Here is a 27,236-nt window from a genome sequence, read left to right as displayed (position 1 = left end):
AAATAACAAAACAACTTGCTTATTACACTTACACTTATACACGACAATCACAAGTAAAATACAAAAAAAACGCGTATACGAAGTAGTAAAGAGAAAAGGTGAGTAAAATATTAGTGGAGTGGCTTACCTAAAAGGGTTTCCTTTAACAATATATCCTTCACTCTACAACCAGGAGCAGAAAAAAGACACACGTGGTTTCGTCATTTTATATATCTTCTGACCAATGAAAATTGCATATAAACTATCAATAACCTCTCATTCGTGTAACTCACTCGAGTTGAATTAATAAAGTCCAGTTCCACCAATGATCAGGCTATTCGACTATCACAAAGACCGGAAATAAGTAAATTAGAAAAAGGTGGCAAGTACAAAAACAACGACAGAAAAAAAAAACGAAGTCATTATTTGACATAAAACAAATTAGTAATTTCACACAATAATTATATAAGCATATGTAAAATGGCTATAAATAGCAACACGGCCCGATCCTTTGTGGCTATATGTCATATTTTTGTATATATATATTTCAAATTAAATAGTTTTAATAACTCTCTCCCCTTCTTAATCCTTCTTTCTAACTTCCTTTGTTTATTGTTCTGACTTCTGGAAACAAAGGCTCTCCCTTTCCCACCCACTAGGGGGTCGGGTGGGACAATGCACTTCGAGGAAGATAGCGAGTAGAAAACGGAGTCTTAACGGTCATTCTTGGGTAGGGTTGCCATCTCAAAAAAATAAAAGTAGCTAAAAGCAAACAAAAAATTCTCTAAAATAGCTTTAAAAAATTTTCAAAATTCGCTAAAAAAATAGCTAAACAAAAAATAAAAACCAACCTTCAATTAATCTATTTTTAACTTTATTCAAAAACTCCATTCGTTGCTAAATTCCATTACTTCTTCAATTTCTTCATTGTGTTCAAAAGATGGTCCTGCTTCAAACTGAAAATTTTGGTATGGTTTTACAGTGCCTATTTTTCGAATGACATTTGCTGGCAATTCTTAATCATAGCTGGATTTTTCAAACCATATCTAATCGTTAATATGAATATGGAGTGAAATAATATTCAATCTATTCCGCAGTTTGGTTTTAACAATATCCATCTTACTAAATAAACGCTCTACTTCTGCATTTGAGTGAGGTAATAATAGAATTTTTAAAACAAAATTGACCAAGTTTTGAAAGGGATTTTCTCTGGCAGCATCTTGGTATTGAGTTACTTTCATTTACAGGTCAGACCCACCAGTGGCCAAGCGGTCTTCGATCCCTTAACACTGGGAGTTCGGTCGGGCTGGCCCCGTGGAGTTTTCCGGGTTTTCTCCATCTCTGTAATGCCTAAATAGGGGCCAGTTTCCCTTAAAAAGACCTCCCGGAAGGCACCCCCTAGACAGATTGCCCAAGTGTTGTGTTGCCATAACTAAACAAAGAAACAATCATCTACAGGTTTAACGTGCTGGAAGTTTCTTTCCTCCATTGAATTTTGATTGAATTTGGATTTTCCTCCATTGAAAGTCAATGCGAGTTGATACTGCATCATTGGTGAAAAACATTTTTGCAAGGTTTATTATATCACTTTTAATTGGGTTGAGACAATGATCAATACTTAGTATCACGTCGTAGTTTTCAAAATTGATATACTGTATTGTCAGGTACCCTTTGCCGAAATTGTTTTATAAGACAAAAGGAAAGTAATGTAGCGATTACGAATATTTTTCTTTTCTTCATCTAACAGTGCAGAATTGTTTATTTCAGTTTCAAACTGATAACCCAAATATGGATTGAGTGCTAAATGGTTTTCAATCAGTACATCATTTGTTATTTTTGTTCTTGGAATAACAATCTTAGAACAACAAGATTCTATTAAATTTAGTAAGTCCTGTAGCAACTTCGTAGGATCATTATTCTCAGATTCAAATATTTTATTTAATCTCTGAACTTCATCAAGTACAGGTTTAAGAAATAAGAAATTTCTTTGATCATCAAACATTGAGAACAAAATTTCTGCTGTATAATATCTTTTGTTTGCTCTGGCCAAATTAAAATTTGCCTTTAAATCATTCCATTATTTCAAAACTCTATCAATAGTGGTTTGAATTGACATCCAACGAGTCTCACTACATTGTACTAATTTCAATGGCTCAGTTCCATCATTCATCAAAGAATAGAGTTCATTGTATTTGGATTGTGTAATCACAGAATGAGAAAACCAATTAAATATTTCTTTAATAAGAAATTCTATATTTCTTGGAAGGTCTTCTTTTATAGCGTGGGAAATAGCTAATTGTAATGAATGACAGATGCAACGTACTAAAATCAAAGCAGGTACTTCGGCTTTGAGTTTAACATATACGCCATTATTGATTCCTATCATTACAGAAGGGTTATCTGTTCCAATTGCAACGAGTTTATGCAAATCCAAAGCATTATTTTTCAAGAAAAATTTAATTGCTTCACAAATTGCATCAGCATTGCACTCTTTAAGTGGTACTAAATCTAAAAAAAAATTGTAGTTATACATTTTTTATTTTGAGTGTAATATGTAATTACAATACCTAAAAGCTTGGAAACTGAAATGTCATTACTTTCGTCAATTAGTAAACTATAGTTGCTATCACCTATATCAACTATTAAATTTTCTTTAATGTGTGGTGCTAAAACATTTGAAATTATGGCTTAACATTTTGTTCGTCCAAGAGTCAGATTATTACAACTTTTGCTATCTGAAAATTTTGTTGTACGGAATTTAGTTAGTTTGTCTACATGACTTATAGGACAACCTTCATTTACAAAAAGTGCCATATTTCCCTTTGTTCTATGAACATTCGAGCTTTTCATAAATGGACAATACTAAACGATGGTTTGGCTTTATATGTTTTTGAGTTTTCCTATGCTTTTCTAAATCACTTACTTTTGCTATCAAAATGCATCTACAATATTTGCCGTGACACTTTGTATTTTCTCCTTCAATTTCCTGCAACCAGTTTTTATATCTATCGTCACGTAGCCATTCTATTTGGCGGCCGGATGGCCGAGCGGTCAAGGTTGCAGCCTACCGCTCTGGGGGACCCGGGCTCGAAAAATCCCAAGGAATTTTTCGGGGGTGGTCCGTTCAGATATGTCGGGCTCCGCCCCTCACCACCCGGCAGCCCCATTGTGGGCCTGGCCGAACCCATAATGGGCATGCAAAAAAGAGGCCCTCTTAGTGCCCACAGTGCGGAAAGAGTTAAAAAAAAAAAAGACATTTTATTTGAAATTTTTGAGTCTATCTTCTTTCATTTGGCATTTTCACTGATATAAGGATAATAAATTGCAATAATAGTAAATAATATTATCACAAAATGACACTATGTTAAAACACTTGGTTACTCACGATGCGCGATAGGTAACTATAAGGATTCCCAAAGAAAACTTGATCTCTGATTAGTGTTGCCACTTATTAAAATAAAATTTGCGACTCATGCACATAATTATTGCACATTAAATAAATGAAGAAATTTATTAAATTTTAATAGTTTTATGATATTTTTTTGATTTTGTGGAAAATCTCTAAAATGTAGCTAAATTTACTAAAAAACCTCTAAGAAAAATCTCCGTCGCTAAATTTAAAAAAAAGGGCACTAACTAAAGCAAAAACTCGCCAAATTTAGCAACTTTTTCGCTAAATCGGCAACCGTGTTCTTGGGATGTACCAGCGTTGCCATTCCTAGTACATTTGTACTTTTCGGTACATTTTGCCTGGAACATGAACTAATCAAATTCATACTGATTACTTTAGTCAATATCATAGTATCAAAAGTCCTATTCAATCGAACTCTGTTAACTTATCTCCGATTTTTTTCTATCATAAAGAAATTTTTTTCGTATATAAAACTTCCAGAATGAAACAAACAATACAGAAATTGTTTAATTTTTATAATTACAAATTTTAATTTATTTTTTTCCTCTCTTCGATTTACTTTCGCAGTACTTTGGTTATTAGGGCACCCTGAGGTCCCGCCGCTGCAGTAGCCATTGTTTGAAAAATGTTTACGGGTAAAAGATAAGCTTTGCCTTTTCCTTGTATAGATCCTCTTGCAACTGCCGAATTTATGGACGTTCGAAGAAACTGAACAAGACACATCATTATCCACTGTAAAAATGATAAAAGAAATATGTAAAATTTCTTTTGGGTCAATTGAAATTTGAAAACGTTTCTCTTACCAAAAAGAGGAATGGGAACAATGCAGAAAGGGTGAAAGATCCAATAGTATTTCTGAGTTTGACTGTAAGTTTTCTTGCACATCCATCTTTATAGAACGAATGATTCGTTGGATCGTATTTATAATTGGGTCGAGGTTTCACAACGTGTTTATGATAGCAAGGAGAATGTACTGTTGGATCGCAGCAGCTAAATGGAACTCCCCGAGTGTTGAGCTCTGGGTCCATAAATATTTTATTTTTCTCTGATATGGATTCTGCTTTAGAATATAACCTGAAAACACGATTTTTATATTTAAGTGTTATTCGTGTCATCTGCTGGAGATCGCATGAATAATAGACGTTACAATAAACCTTAAACACAATGAATTTCCTTTAAATTACACTATAAAGATTCATTATGTTTTAAGATTTGTGATTAAAAACATGCGTAGGGATTGTAACAGTGGTACCACGACACCGCTTTTAAACCATACTCATTATGGGTTCGGCCAGGCCCACAATGAGAACGGAGCCTCCAAAAATATTTTAAGAATTTAACCAAAGGATTTGATTCTCGTAAAAAACAAAAATGCAAAATTAAATTCAAATCGATAGCGATTTATATTTAAAAAAATAAAATTAAAACTCACTCCACAAATTCGTCATCTTTTCGTTTCCTTTCAGAAGAAACAAGTTGCGGAGGATACCAGAACAGTAGTAACCAATCTTGATGGTCTGAAACTCCGCAGCATTTATAATGAAATTGTAGGCGATCTATTTGTATTTTATTCGATAATTTAGTACAGTAATTATCAAGAGCTTGAGTCATTCCCTTCTTCACTTGATATATGATCTCTCCATTATGTTGATCGAGGATGATCATGTAAGCCATATTCAACCAAATGAAGACGAAGAGTACGAAAATCAACGGAAGATAACATCTTCTGGATTTGGATACGTGATTTTTCTTAGAACAGCGGAAATTTACAAGGATGGAAAATAAATAGACCATCATTTGTACGCCGTTGAATATCAAGATGATAAAGCCTAAATTGCTAGTGTCGTATTCTTTGCTGACGAGATGAGCGATCTTCTGGATTGCTGTTAAAACGTATATACCGAATCCAAAATGGATAAGGCAATGGAGGAATAAGGCGGTGTTAGAAAGTACGAGGGTTAACGCCAAACAACGTCTACTGGATTCGCTAAGTTCAATCGTGCAACAAGGCATTTTGAAACAAAACTAATTTTTTAATTATTGCGCATAAACTATTATTAATTTATATTTTTAAATTGTTTTATTAAAATTAATAATCACGCATTTTCGTTTTTTGTTAATCTCTGATGATGACAATCGGCTAATATTTATTTCCTTTCGAAGTTTATTCGTCAGGGGGCGCTATTACTCGCTACGTGCTCTGTCGTCTATAATTGAATATGGTGAGTTATTTTTGCATCTCTAAATGTAAATAATTGCTTGTTATCTATGTAAATTTAATAAGAATACATTTATTTTTCCTTGAATCTTTTCGAAGTATAATTTAGCTTGAATGGATCTATTTGTTTATAGCAAAAAGCTTTTGTGTAATTTAAAATGACTGATAGACACGTGACTACATCCAAGATTGCAGCCATGTGTTTAGTTCACGTTTCACGTCCCAAATATTTGTTAAGCTTCGTAAGAGCATGTATGAAGAATATTTCAACAATTATTACCTGATATATAAGCAAATCACAAACTTAATTATCACACTTAAATACTAGTTTATATAATTCTTAAATTAAATCACAACCATTCTATTGTATTCCACTTCTTTTAGAAAATCACTATTTACACATCATTTTATCAATAACTTGACATATAATCTGTAGCTCCTAATAGAAGTCACAACTATAGTAGTTCAGGTAACACTACAGATTTGGTTTTAGCAATTATTAGTGTATGATTGTAGGTGTGTGTGAAGAACATTCAGAGCATAGTGTCAGCCATATGTCTCTCCTCATGACAAAAACTGAGATCTGGATTCATATAAATCAATATTGTAAGCTGTCTTAAGTGATGATAAACAGAAATGCGTTTACTTTAGAGTTAATAACTAGTAAACACATAAAAGATGATATTCAAATATTAATTTATTGATAAATTTGATTAAAAAAAAAATCTACTTAGACAACAAAACTATATATAATTGGTGATGTTTTGAACATTCTTGTGCCAGGAGGATTAAGTTTTGTGGAAGAAAGATGAGCAAGTGTGAACTTCAAAGATGTTTATTATCATAGGAAAAAATATATGAACTTTTTAGAACTACAAGTTTATCTTTGGAAAAGATATTTTGATATTCTGTACTTGCTCGCCATTCAAAGTTTTTGGGTTGCGTAGTGAGTTATGTTAGATATTTAAGCTTAACTCTCAAAATGTCCAAATTTTCATTATTCTTCATAATTGTGCCTTTTGATTGTCTTACATACTGGGGGTTGTCATAATAGGAGTCAGATCCCCCTAATAAAACAGCTATTTTAATATAAAATACTATCACTGTTCATTAATAAATGTCTCATCACTTTAAACTTTGATTATTCATTCAAACTCTAGCTTTACAATTGCTATTTGAGGTGAAGTTGTGAGTTTTGCTTATAATCCATATATATACCACACTATATAATAGTAATTAAAAGCTTTTAATGAAAAGGGTTCCTTTCATCAAGAGATAATTTAGAACACATTTGGCTAGAATCAGATAAAAGTTAAGTTTGGAAACTACGAAGTACAGCTTTAGGATGTAAGCACTCAAAGATTTTCAGTTTGACAGGACTGTATACGATTCTATTCTCAAAGCATGAATTTTTATGAAACACTTTTGACAAAAATCTATGAATAAAAGATTACATAAGTAAATAAGTTCCATATTTGCCCATAAAGTACATTAGTTTTATGCATTGAAGTTTGTGATGGAAAATAAATTATATATTTTGTGTTATTTCTATTCATTTTCCACAGTTTGTAGTGTGTGTTTAGAGAGGTTTATTCAGGTATGGGATCCAAATATATCAAGTTCTATAGAATGGGTGTTTACCTATCCACATTTAGCTTTATGCATTCATATTCCAAATTCTTATTTTGTTTATTCTTTACAAAGAATGAGGAGCATTATTATTTTTCCAAAACAACGGATTGGAGAATGGAATTCTTTCTAATGCTCTTCTATCTAGGGGAAAAATGTTAATCTGTTCAAACTATTTTTGCATGAAATGATACACACATTTTATTCAAAGCAATTATTCCTACAACCATACGTTACATATTTTAATTTGTAGTTTTGTTTTATATGTTTCAATCTATAATTTTTTTTTTTTTTATATAATCTGAGGAAGATCAGTTAATCTAACAAGAAACATTCATTAAAAATTAGTTTGCGAGAACTTGAAGATGTGATAGCATATAACAAGCCAACCGTGCAAAACTTGTGTACGACAACATAACTTATTTCTAATATCAGTTTAGTATTGCTTAGTCTCTATCCATCATTTATATGATAACAAATGTCCTTATTGTTGAAAATAAATGACGGAAACTCGACTTTTGATATGCTACAAAATGCTGCTAAATGGTCAGTAGTTTATTTAATTACAAATGAAAATTACTATTGGTGTGTAGTTGTGTGTGTGAATTTGTTCATAAAATACCATTACAAAAATTCTACTACTTAAACTAGCATAATCACTATGCTGCAAAACTCATCACCTTCTTGGTCCAAGTTAAGTATGGTAGAGTCCCACAAAATCTTCATTGGTTATAGATCGTCGGCATACAGCCTTTTTTTTGCAAGTGGTTCATGTGCATTTTTACTTACACAGTCTTGACTTTTGAGCTTTCCAAGCATAAACATACTCTAATTGCCAGTACACTAGGTACTAACAATATATACTTTGTTCTCATCCTTTGAATTTCTTTGTCACAAATATTGGTTTAAATCTGGTATGGGGCAGAAAACGAGAAACTAAAGTAAAGTTGCCAAAGCCCTGGAGGCCATGGGATGCTCACGACCATTGAGATAAAGTATTGCCAAGAAATTTCATTGGTATGGCACGTCTTGGTATTATGTGGAAATCAAATGATTTTGTAAAATTAACATTACAGTAGAGCCTTGAAAACTATGCACTCCAGATAACTCGGCCACACCCTGGCAGGGCAAAAAAATCCTTAGACAGCTTTATGCCTCAAAGTATTTTTCTGAGGTCTGTCTTATCAGGTAAATTACTGTACAGTGTATTCATTCATTTTCATGTAGTAAAGGCTCTATGCCTTCATAAAAGACGTACTGTTCCTTTGTTTAAGGGTATTTGGGCAGTTTATTCTCTGTTGTATTCTCAAGTAAACAATACATACAAGTACAGCACAGTATTTTCTGAGGAAACACTCATACTTATTTTTTTTTAACCCCATTCCCAATAACCTGGCATTTTCACAAACTCTGCCACTCTTCGGTCCACATTAGGCTGAGTTTTCGAGGCTCTACTGTACTTTCTATTTCTCTATTATTCTCTCAGATTTGGAATAAGTCTATCGTATGCAAGGATACTGTGTGTTTTTTTTTTTGTGTATAATATTGTGAAATAAAAATGACAAAGAAATCTGTTGCTAAAATACAGTTGAATCTCTAATAATGGCAGTCTAAACAACAGTAATTTTTTTGGCAACATTTCTTTTGAAATGCATAGAGAATTTTAAAGAATTATGTCTATTGTTTGGAGGTTACATTTAGATGTTTGACATATGATTGCAAGTGTTCATTATAACTTCAATTAACTTAAATTTCCAAATCTTAAAAAATAATTGCTTATGAATGTGCACTCTGCACATTACAGTAACAATGCAGTGGAATTTTTGCTCTATGAATTGCATTGTCTTTTCAATGTTTGTATCAATAAGCAAACAGAACCAATTATAAAAATGAGAATCGTTCGTTTCGGTTACTTACCTTTAAAGGGCTCGGTATCCTCTTGATAATTTTAAAAAGCTGACATATTACAAAGTAAAACTGTATTGATAAAATGCATAAATGTACATTATTAACAGGGTTGGGCATTTAGTTGCTTCCAGGACACCAAAAAGTCAATAGAACCATAGGTATTGTCTGCTTTATGGGAAGAAGTGCAATCTTGTCTCATGCGTTAATTATAATTATTTTAAAAGTAGCATTTGATAATTTATATAAATTTCCATTTCTTTCAGCCCAAAGTGAAGAGAATCAGGCCTGTCCCGGTGAAAAAACTAATTAATCCTGCAGACAGCAGAATGTAAGTACCCCTTGTTCCCAGAACCACCTTGCATTGCTTATATTCCAAATTGTTCCTATAGTAATTAGTATCAGTCCCTATCAATGCTTGCGGCTTCCTTGTCAAACACCTTTATTTCACAAATAGTGATAGACATATTTCAGGAACATTTAGAAACCAAACTATAGATGGGATAAACAATCCCAAATCCATCTACAGCTATTTGAAACAAAGGTATTTGACAATTTTGGAAGCATCCTCCCTCAATTTTAATAAATTTTCTACCCCTTTTCATTCAAACTAGTAACGAGAAAGATAGATTACCTCCGCGTAAGAAGAAAAAACAAGATCCTCAAAAACTTGTGGTAAAAGAAGCGTGAGTATTCTTTGGACTCTGTTTAAAAACTATGAATTTGTTCCTAATTCAGATTTTTATTTCAGTCCACAGTATTCATCGGCGCTCTACTTCAAATATAATACTCAGCTTGGCCCGCCGTTTCGCATTTTGATAGACACAAATTTTGTTAACTTCTCCATCAAAAATAAATTAGATGTCATCCAGTCTATGATGGATTGTCTGTATGCCAAATGTGAGTTAATGTACTAATGGGCCTTCTGTGCCTATAAATTTTTACTCACAGAAAATGTCTATATTTCAGGTATACCTTACGTCACAGATTGTGTTATTGGAGAGCTGGAAAAATTAGGAAGCAAATACAGAGTGGCATTAAGGTGATATTCTATTTCTGTATTTATTTTTGCCTTTTTGTTTGTTAACGGGTTGTATTTAAATAATAGAATCGTCAAAGACCCGCGGTTCGAAAGGCTTCCATGCCTCCACAAGGGAACATATGCAGACGACTGCATTGTGCAGAGAGTCACTCAGGTACGTTGAGATGATATTTACGGCAAGGGGTGGAAGATCAGAAATTTCATAAATATATTTCCCCAAACAGCACAAGTGTTATATTGTAGCGACATGCGATAAAGATCTGAAAAGGAGAATAAGGAAAATCCCAGGTGTTCCAATAATGTACATTTATCAACACAGGTACGTGGAAATTCACATTGCAAATATTTTAAAAATCTGCACGCATTAATTCTCTTTCTTTGCAGGTACTCCATAGAAAGAATGCCCGATGCATACGGAGCACCTAAACTGTAAACTGCTGTACACAATTAACAAAATAAATATATTTAATTTTCACTTTACTGTTCAATGGTAAATGCTTTGCGGTATGAGGAAAAAAATTAAAGATTTTGGCCGTGTTTGAATGAAATCCACCGTGAAACCAACTGCTGTATGATCTTTATTACAAAAGGAAGCACTTCGATCCAGTTTTCACAGCTTCAAATGGATCCGTAAATTATTTACACAACTGATTCTATAAATAATGTTTCAGTTGTGAAAATACTTTGACACGTGCAAGATGATGCAAAACAATCTAATATATATTTTTTTTTTGGTTTTTTCCTTGTTTCACAAATATTCGAAGCCACAACCTAATACATTACATACATAGCTAGAATGCTAGCCTAAATTTTGAAGACTGACAAAAAAAAAATTAAAAATAAAACCATTAAAAACGACAGTAAAGTTCGATCTAATATTGATTAATTTCTTGTATATTATATAATTCATGTAACAACGTTGACACGCTGCATGTTAAAAATGAGTTGCCTGCGGGGCGGCAAACCAAACTACAATAAATACCGCCGTCTTGAGTGTGGGAGTTTTAACGAGGATCGGCAAGACTTGTCAGAAATGATCCGGTTTACTCGCTGACGAATGCATGGAACATAACTGTACACTGTACAACAAAGCTCGTTTCTGTCTGCGGAAAACAAGGAACAAAAAGTTGGCGTCGAGTTTTCTCTGTTGCAAAATCATTTATACAATGTGCATTTGCTTGTACTGTTGGAAAATGAAGCTGCGTAACGTAGCAAGCGGCATAAATTTAACAATTATAGTAAAGTGCAAGTGATTTTACAGATATGATATATATATATATATATATATGTATATATAATATATACAAGTTTTTCTTTCATCGTACAATAAAATATAAAGAGAACTACAATGAGAATTTTCTTTCGGAGCTTGCAATTGAATGAGAACTCAAAATAATAAAATAATAAAAAGATGACATTGCTTAATGGATCACAGGATTCACAATGAAATACTGATATTATATATTCATATATAGTTTTTTTTTTAATTACGAAATTTTAATACCTGATTATTGGGGATTTCTGGAGATTTTATTCTTACAGCCGACATCTCCAGAACTTATTCGAAGTCACAAAAACTAACGGCTCAAGAACATAACAAAGGTGCAGAAAACGATCTCTCTCTCTCTCTCTCCTTTCTCTCTCACATCCTAGTGTTGTTTTCTTCCTCCATCGGCTTGGGAAATACAGTTCATCCATAATAACGAGCGTCGATTGTCGTGATTAAAAACAACCAACAGGGAAGAATGGATATCTTTTTTTCAAATACACAAAAAATGACTACACAATCTGATACCGGTTTTAAAATATGGGATAAAATAATCTTCCCTGATGTTGTAAAACGCAACATATTTTTTTTTATCCTTGCATACTTGTCCCTGTACAGTTGATATTAATTACTACTTTTCATCAAACAAAGACTTTCGCTAGTGCATCTGCTCCAGCACTGGCAATGAATGGTTTACATGGGTGGAATGATACGTCAAAGATGGATTCGTCAAACTTTTTTCTGTGAGACGTTATCTCCTGTACACATGTTTTATTGTCCATATTCCAGAGACGAATGGAACAGTCATGGCCTGCAATACAAAATTTTATTCATGTCTCAAATAACTATTTATTTCAAATATTTTTTATTTTAAAAAATTATTATTAATTCTAACTCTTAATTTCAAACTTTCAATTAAATACTTATAAATTTTTATAATCACCATAATTAATTAACTTAAGATCATGGCAAATGAGATTTTTCTAACAGATCTCTGGTAGGCTACATATTTTCTAGGAATGTCTTTTAACAAACAACTAAGAAAGACTAAGTTAATAAATACATACACTGACATACTATATATAAAACTTTATAAATTTTACCAATATTTTTCAATTATATTTCCAAAATATTTTTTTTTTTCTGAAAGTAACAAAAGTGCAGCATGTGTGAGGGAGTGACAGCCATTTTTCAATCAGCATAACCAATTTTCAATAAGTCACTAGTACAGTCGATCCCCCCTATAACATGGTAGATACGTTCCGTTCTTTATGAAATTGATGTTCTACGAGTCCTTAAATACATGAGCCAATCACAGCCTGGCACATATGCAGTTTATGGACTACAGCTGTTTAATTTTATGGAAGAAAACCTTTCAATCGATTCTAGACTAATTTGACTAACATTTCCAAAACACGTATAATTTTTTGGGAATAATCCATATAAACTATGCTATAAACAAAAACTTGTAGGATTACTTACCAAACATGCACCGTTCGACAACGCCATTGCTTAAGCTTGTTTTCGTCGTGGATCGGTGCATCGAATGGAGCTCGCGTACTTTCTAATAAATTATTTTTCTGCGAAAGCTTTGCTGAACTTTGGCGACATCATTAATATAAATATAATTTTTATGGCCGTTAAATAATAAATGGTTTTTAGTAGGTCTGCTGCTCGTTTAAACTCAACGGTTTGTGCAATATCTGCTATTGGTCTAGATTCGAGCAATCCTGTCGCAACACGAGTCAGCGATGAAGTTTTACTGAATTATACAAGTCTCTTTTAGCGTGTTTATACGAATACGGTCGCATTTTTTTTGCTGTCATATAGGAATCCGAAGTATATGAACCCGTTTTATAGGGAGGGTCTACTGTATATGAACAGTGTTACGACAACTTTCTCCAATCTTCGCAATTTTTTTTAATATTTTACATGAAATTACCCTTAATACCTTTCCCTCGCACAATCAATTCAATGTAATCCTCACTAAAACATGATTAGTATATTTTGAACAGAAAAATCCATTAGGATCAAATAAAGATATGATTTGAGATCTACAAACTCCAAATTACAAACTAATATTTTTCTTGCTAATGCAGGAAAATAACAAGATGTTACATTAAAAAAGTTTTCATTACAGTATCAAAATATAATACTTACTTCCGGACAATAGGTATAATCCATTAGGGTCAATGGCCAAACTGGTTACTGCATCAAGATGTGCAACCATCGAATGTATTACTTTGCCTAAAATGTTTTATTTGCTGTTAGTACGGTTTATAAGTTATAAAAATACAATTAAATTCATAAATGCAAAATGTAAACCTGTATTATTATCAAAAAAGCAAATGTGTCTATCTTCATGAGCTGTTATTGTTATGGGAAGTGTAGGATGAGTGATGACTTTGTTAATCTGTCTGTTAATAGCATTACCATCTGAACATAAAAAGAAAATAAAATGAAAGGACATTTTCAAGGGTCTAAATCTTTGCATAAATTACCTTCTTACCAGCATTCAAATTGCTTTCTAAATGCATTATTGGCTTTCCGGTCTCTATATCAAAAATAATAGTATTTGATGAAGTGTATGCTGCCACCATCTGTGTGGGTTCGCAACGTACAAAATCCACAGATGTTGGCATTCCATCATCTGAATTTATTAAATATTTATATTAAAAAAACAAAATATTCACAAACAAAAATACATATCTGAACATTATCTGACCTGTTTTGGAGACATAAGTGTTTAGTAAAGGAACTTTGCTTTGGGGAGACCAGAGTCTTATGGTGCTATCCGAAGAACATGAGATTAACTGTACTTTCGAAGTATGAATTGATAAACCATACACACTATCTGTATGCCCACATAGTGTAGCAGCGAGAACACCCGGATCTGGAAAACAAACTGTTAATTTACTACTAAAAACTATTGTGTATGTATAATAACAAAAGATTTACTAATTTACCATATGAATCATAAGGATCTATATTTGAATTTGGAATGTTCCAACATCTAATAGTCCCATCTAGACCACCACTATAGCATTGTTCACCAGTGCTACCCATAACAAGACAGAGTACAGGACCACTAAACAAATTGTATAAAAACTATAGTAATGACAACCTGAATTTATTTAATAGAACAGTTAATTTAATTTACTTACACATGCCCACGAAATGTATAAACTGGTTCTACATCTAATGACGATGTTCTGCAAATTCAGAGAAAAACACAAGAGTTTTATATAAATAATCAAGAGATATAATTAATAATAATAAAAAAGAAAGCTAACTTCTTTGCCGGCAAGGTCTTTTGTAAATTCCACAACTTTAATGTGTGATCTTCCGAAGCAGAGATAAGAACTGGTTCCACAGGATGAAATGCTAGTGCTCGTACACAATCAAAATGACTAGGGAAAAAATGATTTCAATATTATATCACTAACTAATAAAAATAAAAATTGACAAGTCTCTATCATAATCTACTTAACAACAAAAGTATCTCACCTTCTAAGGGTATATTTAGCATTCCAAGTTTTCCTAAAAGCCTCTTTGGTTGCAGATACCTGAATAATAAAATATAGAAAAAGTTTCCTATATTATTCTATTACCACCAATTATTTAAAAAAATATGACGTGGCACTTACATCGTAAGTGGATTCTGCCTCATTGTTTATTGTTAACTCAGCAAGATCACCGAGACCAAGAGTAGGTTCCATACCATCATTGTCTGTTCTGAGATTTCCCAAAATCTGCTGTTGTGACACAGGTTGGAAGGGGAATGATCTTCCTTGGATGTCTACAAGTATATGTATAAATATTTATAAAAAAAAATTTACATAAATGACATTAAAGAATATTGATAATATGTTTATAATTACTCCATTCTGTTGTATCGTCCTGGCTCCTTGCTTCTCCAGCTCCGTCAGTGTTGTTTGCCCCCAAATAATCAAACTGCGACACCACTTCATCCCCATCAGGTTCATCCATCATATTATTAACTCCTTTTTTATTATAATTTGAAACCGTGTCATATATTAAACCACTACCTGAATCACCCTTTGAAAAAGCAACACATGTATTGAACATCAAATAATTAAGTTAATCTAAGAGAGGAGAGAATTAAGTTAATCATAAATAAACAACATAAACTTACTTTTAAGTTCATTTTCATTCTTTTTTCCTGTGATCTTTCCATTCTTTCAACACCTAATCCCCCAAACTCCAGCTCATCGCTTCAAAAATAAAATTTCAAGTTTTAATAATTGATATTTAAAATATTACTTTGGAAAACATTTAAATTTGTAACAGTGTGTCGAAAAAAAAAACTTTTATGTAAATTAAAAATATAAAAACATGAACATAATTATTTAACTACAGTCTTAAAAAATAAATTCATAGATTAATATTAACCTGAGATTTTCATCCTCGTCATCAACATCAACGTTCTCCGATGCCAAGAAATCAAAAGTTGCTAAAACTGAAGCTTCAGCATCCATTAATGTATTTTCAGCTATTGAATTGATTTTCTTTCCAGGGATCCTAAAGAACATTCATTATTTTAAAATTATAATAATAATAAACAACAAGATTTCATTAAAACTAATTACTAGTACTGTTATAAAGTACATAAAATAAAACAAGAACTTTTATAGTTACATCTAGTAACTATATAACTATGCAAAGAATGTAACTAGTATAGTTACATTCTTTGCATTTTTATTTTCATTATCCCATTTTAGATCTAGTATTGTTAAATGTCATCACTGCTTCCCAGTTTACTCAGAGCTGGCCCTACCATAGGGCAAACGGAGCAGCCACTCCAGGTGCTAAGTTTTAGGGGGTGCCTCAGTATTAAAGAAAATTAAAGAGTATAAATTAGGGGCAACCAAGGGGGGGCGCTATAATAGGATCTCACTCCATCGTAAAACTTGCCTCAGGCCGGCACTGAGTTTACTCAATATAATATTGGTATGGTATTGGAATTGCATTCCTTAATAACACCAAAAATAATGGTTTTAACAATCATCATCATTAATGTTTAAGCAACAGTACGTTTAAAAGATAACTTAAAAGCTGACAAGGTATGCTAGACAACTGTCAGTCATTCTGAATTACAGTGGAACCTCACTTAATGAGCACCTCGCATAATGAGTAATTCACTTAATGAGCAAAACAAATTGTAAAAAAATTATTCGCTTAACATATGACGTTTTGCATAATGAGTGAAGAGGAGAGGGGAAGTCCCAGATTGTGCGCATGCTCCAACAGTCTGTGTTTAGACCTTGTTCTGCTAGCATCTTAGTGTCGCTTGTGATTACACATTTTTCCAAACTTGTGTTCAGACATATTATGTATAAACATCAGCCACCATAGCCCGTTATATAATAAACACGTCAAACAATATGCCAAATTCTTGGGCTATGTAAAGGCTATAATTAAGTATCAGAAATTACTGTATTTTGATTTTTTTCTTTTGTTTTCTGCAAATTGAATTCGCAATTTCAGGTTGGTTCATTCCATGCTAGAAGAAATGATGATGATGATTTACGCTCCTTAACAATGCACATTGTACAATTTTCTTAGAATAAATATAAAACATAAAATCTATGAATTTTTTTTTTGTTTTCTGCAAATCGAATTCTCATTCCAGGTTAGTTCATTCCATGCTAGAAGAAATGATGATGATTCACGCTCCTTAATTTAACAATGTATAACATATAATTTTCTTTAAATAAACATTATACATAAAATATTTCAGTATTTTTTTCAGCATGGAATGCATTATAGTATTTTGCATTAATTTACATGGAAAAAATTGTTTCGATTAACAAGTGTTTCGCATTACGAGTAAGATTCTGGAACAAATTATGCTCATTAAGTGAGGTTCCACTGTACTGGATTGTAAATTATTGAACTATTAATTGAGGGTTTCTCTCTTCTGTTGGCTAATCTTAACATGATCAGGAAAAATCTAGCATTATTAAACTTTGTTTTGTAAATAATTGTAATTTATGAGTAGAAATTCTGGTATTATCAAATAACTAGTTTAATAACTACTTTTTAAGTATATTGAAATTAGTACAGTCAAATCTCCAGTAATAACCATATCCCAACACAAGAGTCATTTTTATAGGAACTTTTTGTAAAAAAAAGTTCCTATAAAAATGACTCTTGTGTTGGGATATGGTTATTACTGGAGATTTGACTGGAGATATACTTATTTTGTATACATTTTTGGCCAAAATTCACTTTACAATGGCCACTTTTACGTTTCTCTGTCCATGGCAACTGTTCAGATATCTGTTAAATGATGCCAGATGTATATTAATTAAAATTAATGTCTGTCTGTCATACATGAAACTATTGATTATATTAAAGTAACCTGTAACTTGAAGTATTACATTAAAAAAAAATCTGTTATGTTCATAAACAACAGTACAAGGTTAATTCATGCAATGAAAACTGAAAATGTGCATAACAGAGATTACATAGCATTTACAATTAATTTTATATGTATACTGGCCAAAAGTAATAGTACAGTTATTAATTAATAATCAAAGTAGTAGTAACTATTTTGGATTGTTTAGATTTTAAAGTTTTCAAATAGTGAAGGTTAGAACTGCAAAATGTCTGTGAAGATGTGCCGAATTGATGTGAACAGACAGCATTTTAAATAATTGTTGTAATTAGACTTGTATGTATTCTAATATGTTTAGAATGTATGTTTCTAAATATTATGTTCTATTAATAAATTTTCTCTGCTAAAATGTAAAATCATCAACTGGCCGTTTTATATACAGGATATACCAAAATAAATGCTACCATTTTATATTTACTGTAATTATGTTAATTATTATCTGAGAAGTATGAGAGACACACCAATCAATAGAAGAAATGTTCCAATTTCATCTCACACCAGCATTCAAATGTTTTATCATCCACTACCTCTAGGAAGCACTGTAAACAAAAATGGTGACTCTGCAACAGAGAAGACATTTTTCATTTTGCAGTTTGTAGTCAAAATCATTCACCATCATGTAACACAAATAATTTGCAGGAGCTGTAAAAGTGAAAGGAGTAACAACAGATATGCTATAGCAAGCATAGGAAGAATTTGAATATTGGTCAGATATATTTGTTGTGTATTATGAAGTGGACACACTGAGATATTGTAATGATCAAATGTAAAATTTGGACAGTTTTCTAATGTTTTAATGTACATTAAAATGTTCACAAATAATATTTTAGATAATTACAATAATTTAATATGTTAGCGTTTATTTTGGAAGACCCTGTATATAGAAATAATGTAAAGTAAAATATTTTATATATTTTGTTTTCTATTGTATTCCAGATCATATTGAATTTTTTTTCTAAACTATTACACAATTCTCCAGAAATTTATTTCTTGCAAAAGTTCTTTATAAAGCTCTTCCACGTACGAGAACGGATATTAAAAACATTTGACCTTCCATTACCTTCTGTTGTGAACATCATTTGCCCGTTTAGTTGTCTGATCTCCATTCATGACAACATTTAGCTGCTTATCTTGATCACCTATATTATTATTCAAACCGAGAAGAGAACGAACTCTTGCAGACCTAATATCTATAATAGTGTCTGTATATCCTATTTCTTGTAGGTATCTGGAAAAAAACAATAAATTTAAATTACCATTTTATTAATCTTTCGTTAAATTTAATTTAAAACTTAAAATTCTAGCTTACTGTCTGAGAAGCTGCCTCCCTTGTTTCCAAGTAACATTACTATTTGAAGGAAATATATCTCCATCGACTGGCTCTTCTAAAAAATATTAAACAACATATTTAATACAAAAATTAACATTACAAGCTGTGGATGCCGATGTTAATTTATAACCATTCCAATCAAACTGTAAATTTACCTTTGTCGGTCTCATCAAAGATCTGGAGACGAGCATCTGCCTGATTAGGATCGGCTCCGTATTTTAATTTATATGTTTTAGTCCTTTCGAAATTAAATAAAACGCCGATTTATTAAAATTTACATTAGAAATAACAAACAGTATTAATGCAATTTATTAAATGTTTTAATTGTCTAACAGCATGCAATGAATGTCATTTTTAAAAGCACAAAGCAAACAGTCTTTTAGTAAAAAAATCTTGCAGTAAAAGTATGCACTCACCTTTCCTGTTTTAAAGCATATTCTAACATTTTAATTCTACGAATGAGATCATTTTTCAAATTCTCTTGTCCTTTTCTCTCTCCTTGTAAAAATGCTATCCGAGCCTGTGAAAAAAGAAAAAAAGCATTTTGACATACACAATTGTATAGAAAGCAGAAATTATGCCACTGCTAAAGGACTACATCTCAGTAAAAAATGATTTGAAGTGATCCATTTGAAGTGCAATTTAAATTACAGGAGGAAAGAAAAATGAATTTATTTGAAATGAATCACATAGTAATGACAAAATCATTTTATTGCAGCTAAATTCATTAATGTTGTCTTTTTATAAAAATAAGAAAAACATCCTCTATAAAAGCATTCTGAGTCAACTGAGAAGAGGAGAAACTTTAAAATTAACAAAAAAAAACTCAAAATTTTCCTCTTAAAAACCTCAAAACTTGCTGAAAGTATGTAAAGTTTAAACCTAAAATTTCATTAATTATTAATTAATTTGGTATTTATTGTCTTAATATCACGTAATTATGTCTTAAATAAAATTTTACTCTCTTCATTTTTTGACATTTCTTAAGTAGACTTAACACATTCATACATTTTACTCCTATAACAGCACTATTTTTTCGAAAAATAAAGCTGTTTTAATAATTTAATTGCATAGAAATGAGTATAAAAATATTGTTAAGCATGCAAAATGAATAAGAAAAACTTACAACCATCAAATAACTGATCAGCAAAACTTAAAATAAGTAAAATGAGAGATTTAAAAGGCAATAATTCTGTAAAAAAAATAACTCTCATCTATTAAGCCTGTCATCACCAGAGAGTACATATATAAACAAAGAATAATTGGGGCAACTTTCACGCTAGAGACGCTAACTGGGGCTTGATATTTGGAACTCTTATGGATCATTTTATTTAATGTCGGTTATAGAAATTTTGGTTTATGCCTGTTAAACGCTGATAAAAATATAACCAATATTTAATAAATCATATCTGTTAGATGCTTTATCAAAAAGTTACTTTAGTCTATGAATGGTTTCTTATAATTTTTGGAGGTCATTTAAGACCTTCAGCTATACTCAATGTGTTATTTATCATAATTTGTATCACACACACAATCTCTAAACAGAAATATTAAAAGAATTGCTAATTCTTCTTGTAAATAAAATAAATTTAAACATTAAATACTGTTCTTTATTTCACAAATTATTTATTAAAATCACCATATCATCTCTTACACACCCATTAAAAGCACACGCTTAAGAAGATAAATGTACACAAAGGTTTACGACATTTATAAATCAATTACACACAATGTCACTCAACAATCTTATAGCTTTGCCAAGTTTAAAAACAAAAAATTCGGACAATAACTCCGATGGATGTACGCAAAAGCAAACTGAATGTAATCGCAAAAGAAAATAAAATTAGAACTGCCTAGAGATAAAACCATTATTATAGACTAAATTATCCTTGAAATGAACCTTATTAATAACATCACTGCACTAAATTCTATTTATTTAAGATATAAAAGAATGATTATATATCCTGTTTGTGCATTAATAAATAGTTTTTAAGATATAAATTAAAAAAAAAATAATTTTTGCAGCTTATTCATTAATATTCTTAATATAGTAATTAATATAAGTTAACAATAATAAATTTAAATAGCTGACTACGAAAACATGAATTAAAATACAGTTAAAATTTTATACGAATATATAAAAATACAGTATATATATTTTAGTTGAAAATATATCAAAAATTTTTCAAGGATAAACCATCAATAAATCTTTATACATCATAATCACACAATAAATTACAAATGTTCAAAGATGTTTGCAGTCTGTTATGCTCTGTTTGATAATTTAATAATGCTTTTCACCTGTGTTATTCCTAACCAAATATTTTAAAGATATTCCTAAAAGGTCACGGTATCGACATCTAAAGGAAATTTATTACACTACTATTATTCGAGGTTTTTTTTGCTCACAAGCATTACTCCAAACAATTTTTTTTTAATCGAAAACCAGTAAATTTTAATTTTATTTACTTATTTTTTTTAAACTGCAAGATATAAAGGTTCTCTCTGTAGTTGTAAAAATAAAATGGATTAAATAATATTAATGCCAAGTCGATAAATTTAATTTGTCTTTTAGCGAATCTGTTTTACATTTTATATGATTTACTCGGCATTGTCCTTGACAGAAGCTCTCTGCGGGGAGTAAAAATGATTGGAACGTGTTACTTCCGCTTCCGAACATACCAGTTTAACACGCAATATTACTCTACAAGCCGGAAACGCCTTCAAATAGCAAAATGTACACAAATTTACAGAAAAATACTTATTTAACTACTTAAAGCTATGAAATTTCTTTATAATCAGCTCTTCTTTTGATTTAAACTATTAACAATGTTTTTAGAATTAAAACAAGTATGGGATCACAGTTCAGAGTAAAATCTATCAATACACTACATACAAATATTTGTTTGTTTAATAATATTTTATATTTTAAACAAGATTTTTCTGTAGATTCTTATTAAAACAATCTCTTACTGATAGCAGTTCATTCAATTAGCAAAATCATCATTATCAATAAAATATCATTAGCATTGATTAGGAAAAAATATTAACTATACCAATGTTTAATTAGTTACAAAGTATTTATTAATCAATTCAGATATAAAGAAACATTCCAAATTCAACTTTTTCATGCAAATAACATTTTCACTTCATTTAAAATACATCTGATTGAACCAAAACATATGCAAATGCATATTTTGTATCGGGAATAAACAGTCGAAGATGCTTGTAAGCAAATCGAAAACATTCTTACTAAGAAATTGCTAAATTTCCTTAACTTACTGATGCTTTCAAGCGTGTTATTTCTGTTGATATATAAATTTATGGCATTGAAACTTTGCAAAACTGATAATATCAAGCTCCAAATTTTATATAAAAATCATTGAAAGGCCTTTTCCCATGTAAATGAAAATTTTATGAATAAATATCTTATAATTTAGATCATCCACTTGCTAAATTTTCAAAATACATTCGATCACTCTCTACAATACTAGTATTGAGTCATTAACTTAGTTGGTAAATTAATATTTTAAATTAATCTAGTGTTAAGATGTCGACACTTCCTGTAAATTTAAACTGAAAATAATTGTTTAGAAGAGTGATTCTGTAACATTACCATTGTTCGATTTTCATCGTACCTATCAAGTGTACAAGGTTTCTTTAGAAAGAAAGAAAAAAAGTAAAGGAGGAAAAACAGAATCAGAAGGCTATTGAACACAAATGAAAGCAGAATTCAAAAGCCAAAATTTTTTAGGGAAGTCACTAAAACAAAAAAAAATAAAAAAAACCACCCAAATTTTCATAATTCACATATCTTCCCTAAGGTAAATCTAAGTTTAAGCATTTAATATTTACTGTTTATTTAGTTATAATAATAGTTTTTTTTAACTGCTTGAAAAATAATTAACAGCAGAAACTAATATATACACACTTCTGTTATAGCCAAGACAAAACTTTATATTAACCTCACTTGAAAGGAAACTTAAAATATTATTTTAAAAATTAATAATATATAATAAATTATAACTTAATTAATTTAGCTTCTAATGGTTTGTTTTAGATGGTAACCTTCCATTCTAATTACATTTAAATTTATATAAAATTTCACTATTGTTTGTTCATTCCTATTCGATTTTCCATTCGAATGTGATATCTCCTTTAAAATCCTTTTTTCTTAATACATTTAAAAGAGAGCAAATCTGATGTCATAATGCAACTGTAAACATTACAAAATACAACCGTACAGCACGCCTTCCTTCCTAATTTATTCAAGGTCTTAATGAGAACAATATCATGCTTCAGAAGTCCTGATTTTCTCTACATGTAACCGAGAGCACAAAACAATACACTTATCTATTGACGCTACTATATTAACAACAAAACAGAGAAAAGAAATTAGATTTTCTATTTATGTTTGTAACTTATCTACAGGAATATATAATATTCCTGTAGATATATAAAAATATTTAATAATAAGTAAAACTTATTATTAAATATTTTTTTATGTTCATGTACAGTCCAAATTTTATTATATCACAAAAAAAAAAAAAAATTACAGTAATCCTTTGGTGCTTAAAATACTTCAAAATTATGTCATAAAAAAGCAGCTGCAATAATTCTGTAAGTAGCTATCCGTTTATGATTCAAACTATAAAATATCTTTTCATACAAAACTACAATATTTCCTTATTTTTCCGAAACTTGAGCCGATTCTTTTAACCTCAACCTTGACATAATTCCTCACCCGTAAAATATCTCCACCAAGAATTAAGTTTCTGGAAGAAATAAAGTCATGAAATCGTATCATAAAATTCCTCTAAATATAAAATTCAGTGCAGAAAAAAAGGTCAGAAATTAAATAAATAAATTTTTTGTGTGAAATTTATATTGAAAAACAGCAATTTTTCTGGAACTGACGACAATTATAATTTATCTAAAAGTAAATTCGGGAATGCAAACAACAAAGTTGTCAATATAATTAAACCCGAAGAAGGAAGAAAAAAAAAAGCAAAGCCATAAAATCAGTTTTGCAATCCTTTCCCTGAAATGTTCTTGAATTATTTTCAAATCGTCTCATTCTTCAGAATTACTAAATCCGTATAAATTTAATAAGCTGAAAAATATTTATACTTTGGACTTTCCTGTTACCGGATAGGAATACAAAATGAATAATCTATAAATATCAGAATATTGTAAGATCGCACCGTTTGCAGGCCACGGTTCGCTAAATATTGAAATTATTTAACCATACAGATTGCTTAATGATGAATATACAAAGAAAAGGAGAAAAAGTGATAGCGAAGAGTGAATAAATTGCAAATCATATATAAATTTTAAAAAATTTTGCTAATTTGCATAACCTAACAACAAATAAAGCAAGAGAATGAATGCAAATGCTTGAAAATTGTAAATGCTTACAGTTCAGAAATACCAATTTCGAGAATGTAAACAAGACGATGATAAAATTTCTATAAAAAAATAATAATAATAATGCTTAGTAAGGTATATAAATAGCATTATGAGGTAATATGTAGGTTAGGAAGGTATTGAACGATACAGCAAAATAATTCAACAACATTTATTACTATACAAGAAACAGGAATAATTGATACTCTCTAAACTTACACAGTAATAATATATATTATTGATAGGTAGAATATGCTAGTGTATAATGATTTATAGCATATTGATTCTTTAATTTTTATATAAGCAAGCCAAATTTCCAGATTCTCTGATTTTTCTTTTGTATTTATGCTTAAAATGCAGTGTAGTATAAATAATGCAATTTAACCAAATTACTTTTTTCAATCTTTACTCAACATACTTTGAAAGAAAAAAAATTCAACAAAAATATAATCGATCCGATATTTTTTAATAATGTAATTAATAATTGTCATCTATTAATTACAAATTACTAATAATTTATCATTAAAAAAGGGAAGAATTATACTGAAGACCTGTATAATAAAGCATATTTTCTAATGATCAACATGACAACGAAAAGGAGAAGGATGAGGAAGAAAGATTTGATATTTAAAATATTACTTTGGAAAACATTTAAATTTGTAACAGTGTGTCGAAAAAAAACTTTTATGTAAATTAAAAATATAAAAACATGAACATAATTATTTAACTACAGTCTTAAAAAATAAATTCATAGATTAATATTAACCTGAGATTTTCATCCTCGTCATCAACATCAACGTTCTCCGATGCCAAGAAATCAAAAGTTGCTAAAACTGAAGCTTCAGCATCCATTAATGTATTTTCAGCTATTGAATTGATTTTCTTTCCAGGGATCCTAAAGAACATTCATTATTTTAAAATTATAATAATAATAAACAACAAGATTTCATTAAAACTAATTACTAGTACTGTTATAAAGTACATAAAATAAAACAAGAACTTTTATAGTTACATCTAGTAACTATATAACTATGCAAAGAATGTAACTAGTATAGTTACATTCTTTGCATTTTTATTTTCATTATCCCATTTTAGATCTAGTATTGTTAAATGTCATCACTGCTTCCCAGTTTACTCAGAGCTGGCCCTACCATAGGGCAAACGGAGCAGCCACTCCAGGTGCTAAGTTTTAGGGGGTGCCTCAGTATTAAAGAAAATTAAAGAGTATAAATTAGGGGCAACCAAGGGGGGGCGCTATAATAGGATCTCACTCCATCGTAAAACTTGCCTCAGGCCGGCACTGAGTTTACTCAATATAATATTGGTATGGTATTGGAATTGCATTCCTTAATAACACCAAAAATAATGGTTTTAACAATCATCATCATTAATGTTTAAGCAACAGTACATTTAAAAGATAACTTAAAAGCTGACAAGGTATGCTAGACAACTGTCAGTCATTCTGAATTACAGTGGAACCTCACTTAATGAGCACCTCGCATAATGAGTAATTCACTTAATGAGCAAAACAAATTGTAAAAAAATTATTCGCTTAACATATGACGTTTTGCATAATGAGTGAAGAGGAGAGGGGAAGTCCCAGATTGTGCGCATGCTCCAACAGTCTGTGTTTAGACCTTGTTCTGCTAGCATCTTAGTGTCGCTTGTGATTACACATTTTTCCAAACTTGTATTCACACATATTATGTATAAACATCAACAACCATAGCCCATTATATAATAAACACGTCAAACAATATGCCAAATTCTTGGGTTCTGTAATGGCTATAATTAAATATTAGAAATTAATTAATTTGACTAGAGGTAGGCAGTTATGCTGCCATCTCTCATTAAATTTAATGACCAATTCCAAATTAAATTTTAAAAATGTCTAAATGAAAATTTATTTATTTATAATTATTAAATTTAATATGAGATGACAGCATAACTGCCTACCTCTAGTCAAATTAATTAATTTCTAATATTTAATTATAGCGTTTACATAACTCAAGAATTTGATATATCATTTGACTGTTTATGAAACATATTTTTTTAGATTTTCTTTTTCTGCAAATTGAATTCGCATTCCAGGTTAGTTCATTCCATGCTAGAAGAAATGATGATGATTCACGCTCCTTAATTTAACAATGTATAACATATAATTTTCTTTAAATAAACATTATACATAAAATATTTCAGTATTTTTTTCAGCATGGAATGCATTATAGTATTTTGCATTAATTTACATGGAAAAAATTGTTTCGATTAACAAGTGTTTCGCATTACGAGTAAGATTCTGGAACAAATTATGCTCATTAAGTGAGGTTCCACTGTACTGGATTGTAAATTATTGAACTATTAATTGAGGGTTTCTCTCTTCTGTTGGCTAATCTTAACATGATCAGGAAAAATCTAGCATTATTAAACTTTGTTTTGTAAATAATTGTAATTTATGAGTAGAAATTCTGGTATTATCAAATAACTAGTTTAATAACTACTTTTTAAGTATATTGAAATTAGTACAGTCAAATCTCCAGTAATAACCATATCCCAACACAAGAGTCATTTTTATAGGAACTTTTTGTAAAAAAAAGTTCCTATAAAAATGACTCTTGTGTTGGGATATG

At 30.4% G+C, this 27,236-nt stretch overlaps 3 protein-coding genes and 1 pseudogene across 4 annotated transcripts in view; 1 reads left to right on the top strand and 3 right to left on the bottom strand.

Moving 5' to 3' along the window:
* Positions 1-1,554: 1,554 nt before the first annotated feature.
* LOC111633822 lies at positions 1,555-2,793 on the bottom strand (annotated as a pseudogene).
* Positions 2,794-3,709: 916 nt separating this feature from the next.
* Positions 3,710-5,430, bottom strand: LOC111633812 (photoreceptor outer segment membrane glycoprotein 2-like). Its single transcript, XM_023378449.1, has 3 exons — positions 4,824-5,430; positions 4,195-4,465; positions 3,710-4,123 (listed from the first exon to the last, which is right to left on the bottom strand). Exons 1-3 carry the CDS (start codon positions 5,402-5,404, stop codon positions 3,947-3,949), a joined length of 1,029 nt encoding a protein of 342 aa, XP_023234217.1. The 5' UTR covers positions 5,405-5,430; the 3' UTR covers positions 3,710-3,946.
* A 45-nt stretch (positions 5,431-5,475) lies between these two features.
* Positions 5,476-10,660, top strand: LOC111633814 (rRNA-processing protein FCF1 homolog). Its single transcript, XM_023378452.1, has 8 exons — positions 5,476-5,613; positions 9,410-9,474; positions 9,758-9,829; positions 9,895-10,043; positions 10,113-10,185; positions 10,252-10,339; positions 10,410-10,504; positions 10,570-10,660. The coding sequence occupies exons 1-8, from the start codon at positions 5,611-5,613 to the stop codon at positions 10,616-10,618; spliced, it is 594 nt and encodes a 197-aa protein (XP_023234220.1). The 5' UTR covers positions 5,476-5,610; the 3' UTR covers positions 10,619-10,660.
* Positions 10,661-10,745: 85 nt separating this feature from the next.
* Positions 10,746-27,236, bottom strand: part of LOC111633811 (striatin-3-like) — a 26,473-nt gene continuing 9,982 nt past the window's right edge. Inside the window, exons 2-18 of one of the 2 annotated variants that reach the window (XM_023378447.1) lie at positions 19,620-19,723; positions 19,359-19,441; positions 19,183-19,258; positions 18,934-19,101; positions 15,866-15,994; positions 15,609-15,687; positions 15,334-15,511; positions 15,100-15,251; positions 14,960-15,018; positions 14,746-14,862; positions 14,617-14,664; positions 14,419-14,540; positions 14,178-14,357; positions 13,962-14,102; positions 13,778-13,888; positions 13,613-13,699; positions 10,746-12,263 (exon numbers count right to left, since the gene is read on the bottom strand). In XM_023378447.1, coding sequence (XP_023234215.1) covers positions 12,094-12,263; positions 13,613-13,699; positions 13,778-13,888; positions 13,962-14,102; positions 14,178-14,357; positions 14,419-14,540; positions 14,617-14,664; positions 14,746-14,862; positions 14,960-15,018; positions 15,100-15,251; positions 15,334-15,511; positions 15,609-15,687; positions 15,866-15,994; positions 18,934-19,101; positions 19,183-19,258; positions 19,359-19,441; positions 19,620-19,723 — 2,004 coding nt within the window. In that variant the 3' untranslated portion in view covers positions 10,746-12,093. The remainder of the gene's footprint in view (positions 12,264-13,612; positions 13,700-13,777; positions 13,889-13,961; positions 14,103-14,177; positions 14,358-14,418; positions 14,541-14,616; positions 14,665-14,745; positions 14,863-14,959; positions 15,019-15,099; positions 15,252-15,333; positions 15,512-15,608; positions 15,688-15,865; positions 15,995-18,933; positions 19,102-19,182; positions 19,259-19,358; positions 19,442-19,619; positions 19,724-27,236) is intronic. The other variant, XM_023378448.1, reaches the window with a different exon arrangement.

The sequence above is a fragment of the Centruroides sculpturatus genome, unplaced genomic scaffold (assembly GCF_000671375.1).
Source record: "Centruroides sculpturatus isolate CEXI.00-Female unplaced genomic scaffold, Cexi_2.0 scaffold742, whole genome shotgun sequence".
NCBI classification, from domain to species: domain Eukaryota; kingdom Metazoa; phylum Arthropoda; class Arachnida; order Scorpiones; family Buthidae; genus Centruroides; species Centruroides sculpturatus.
Note: the sequence above shows the minus strand (reverse complement) of the source record. Positions and strands in the feature narration are given on the sequence as shown.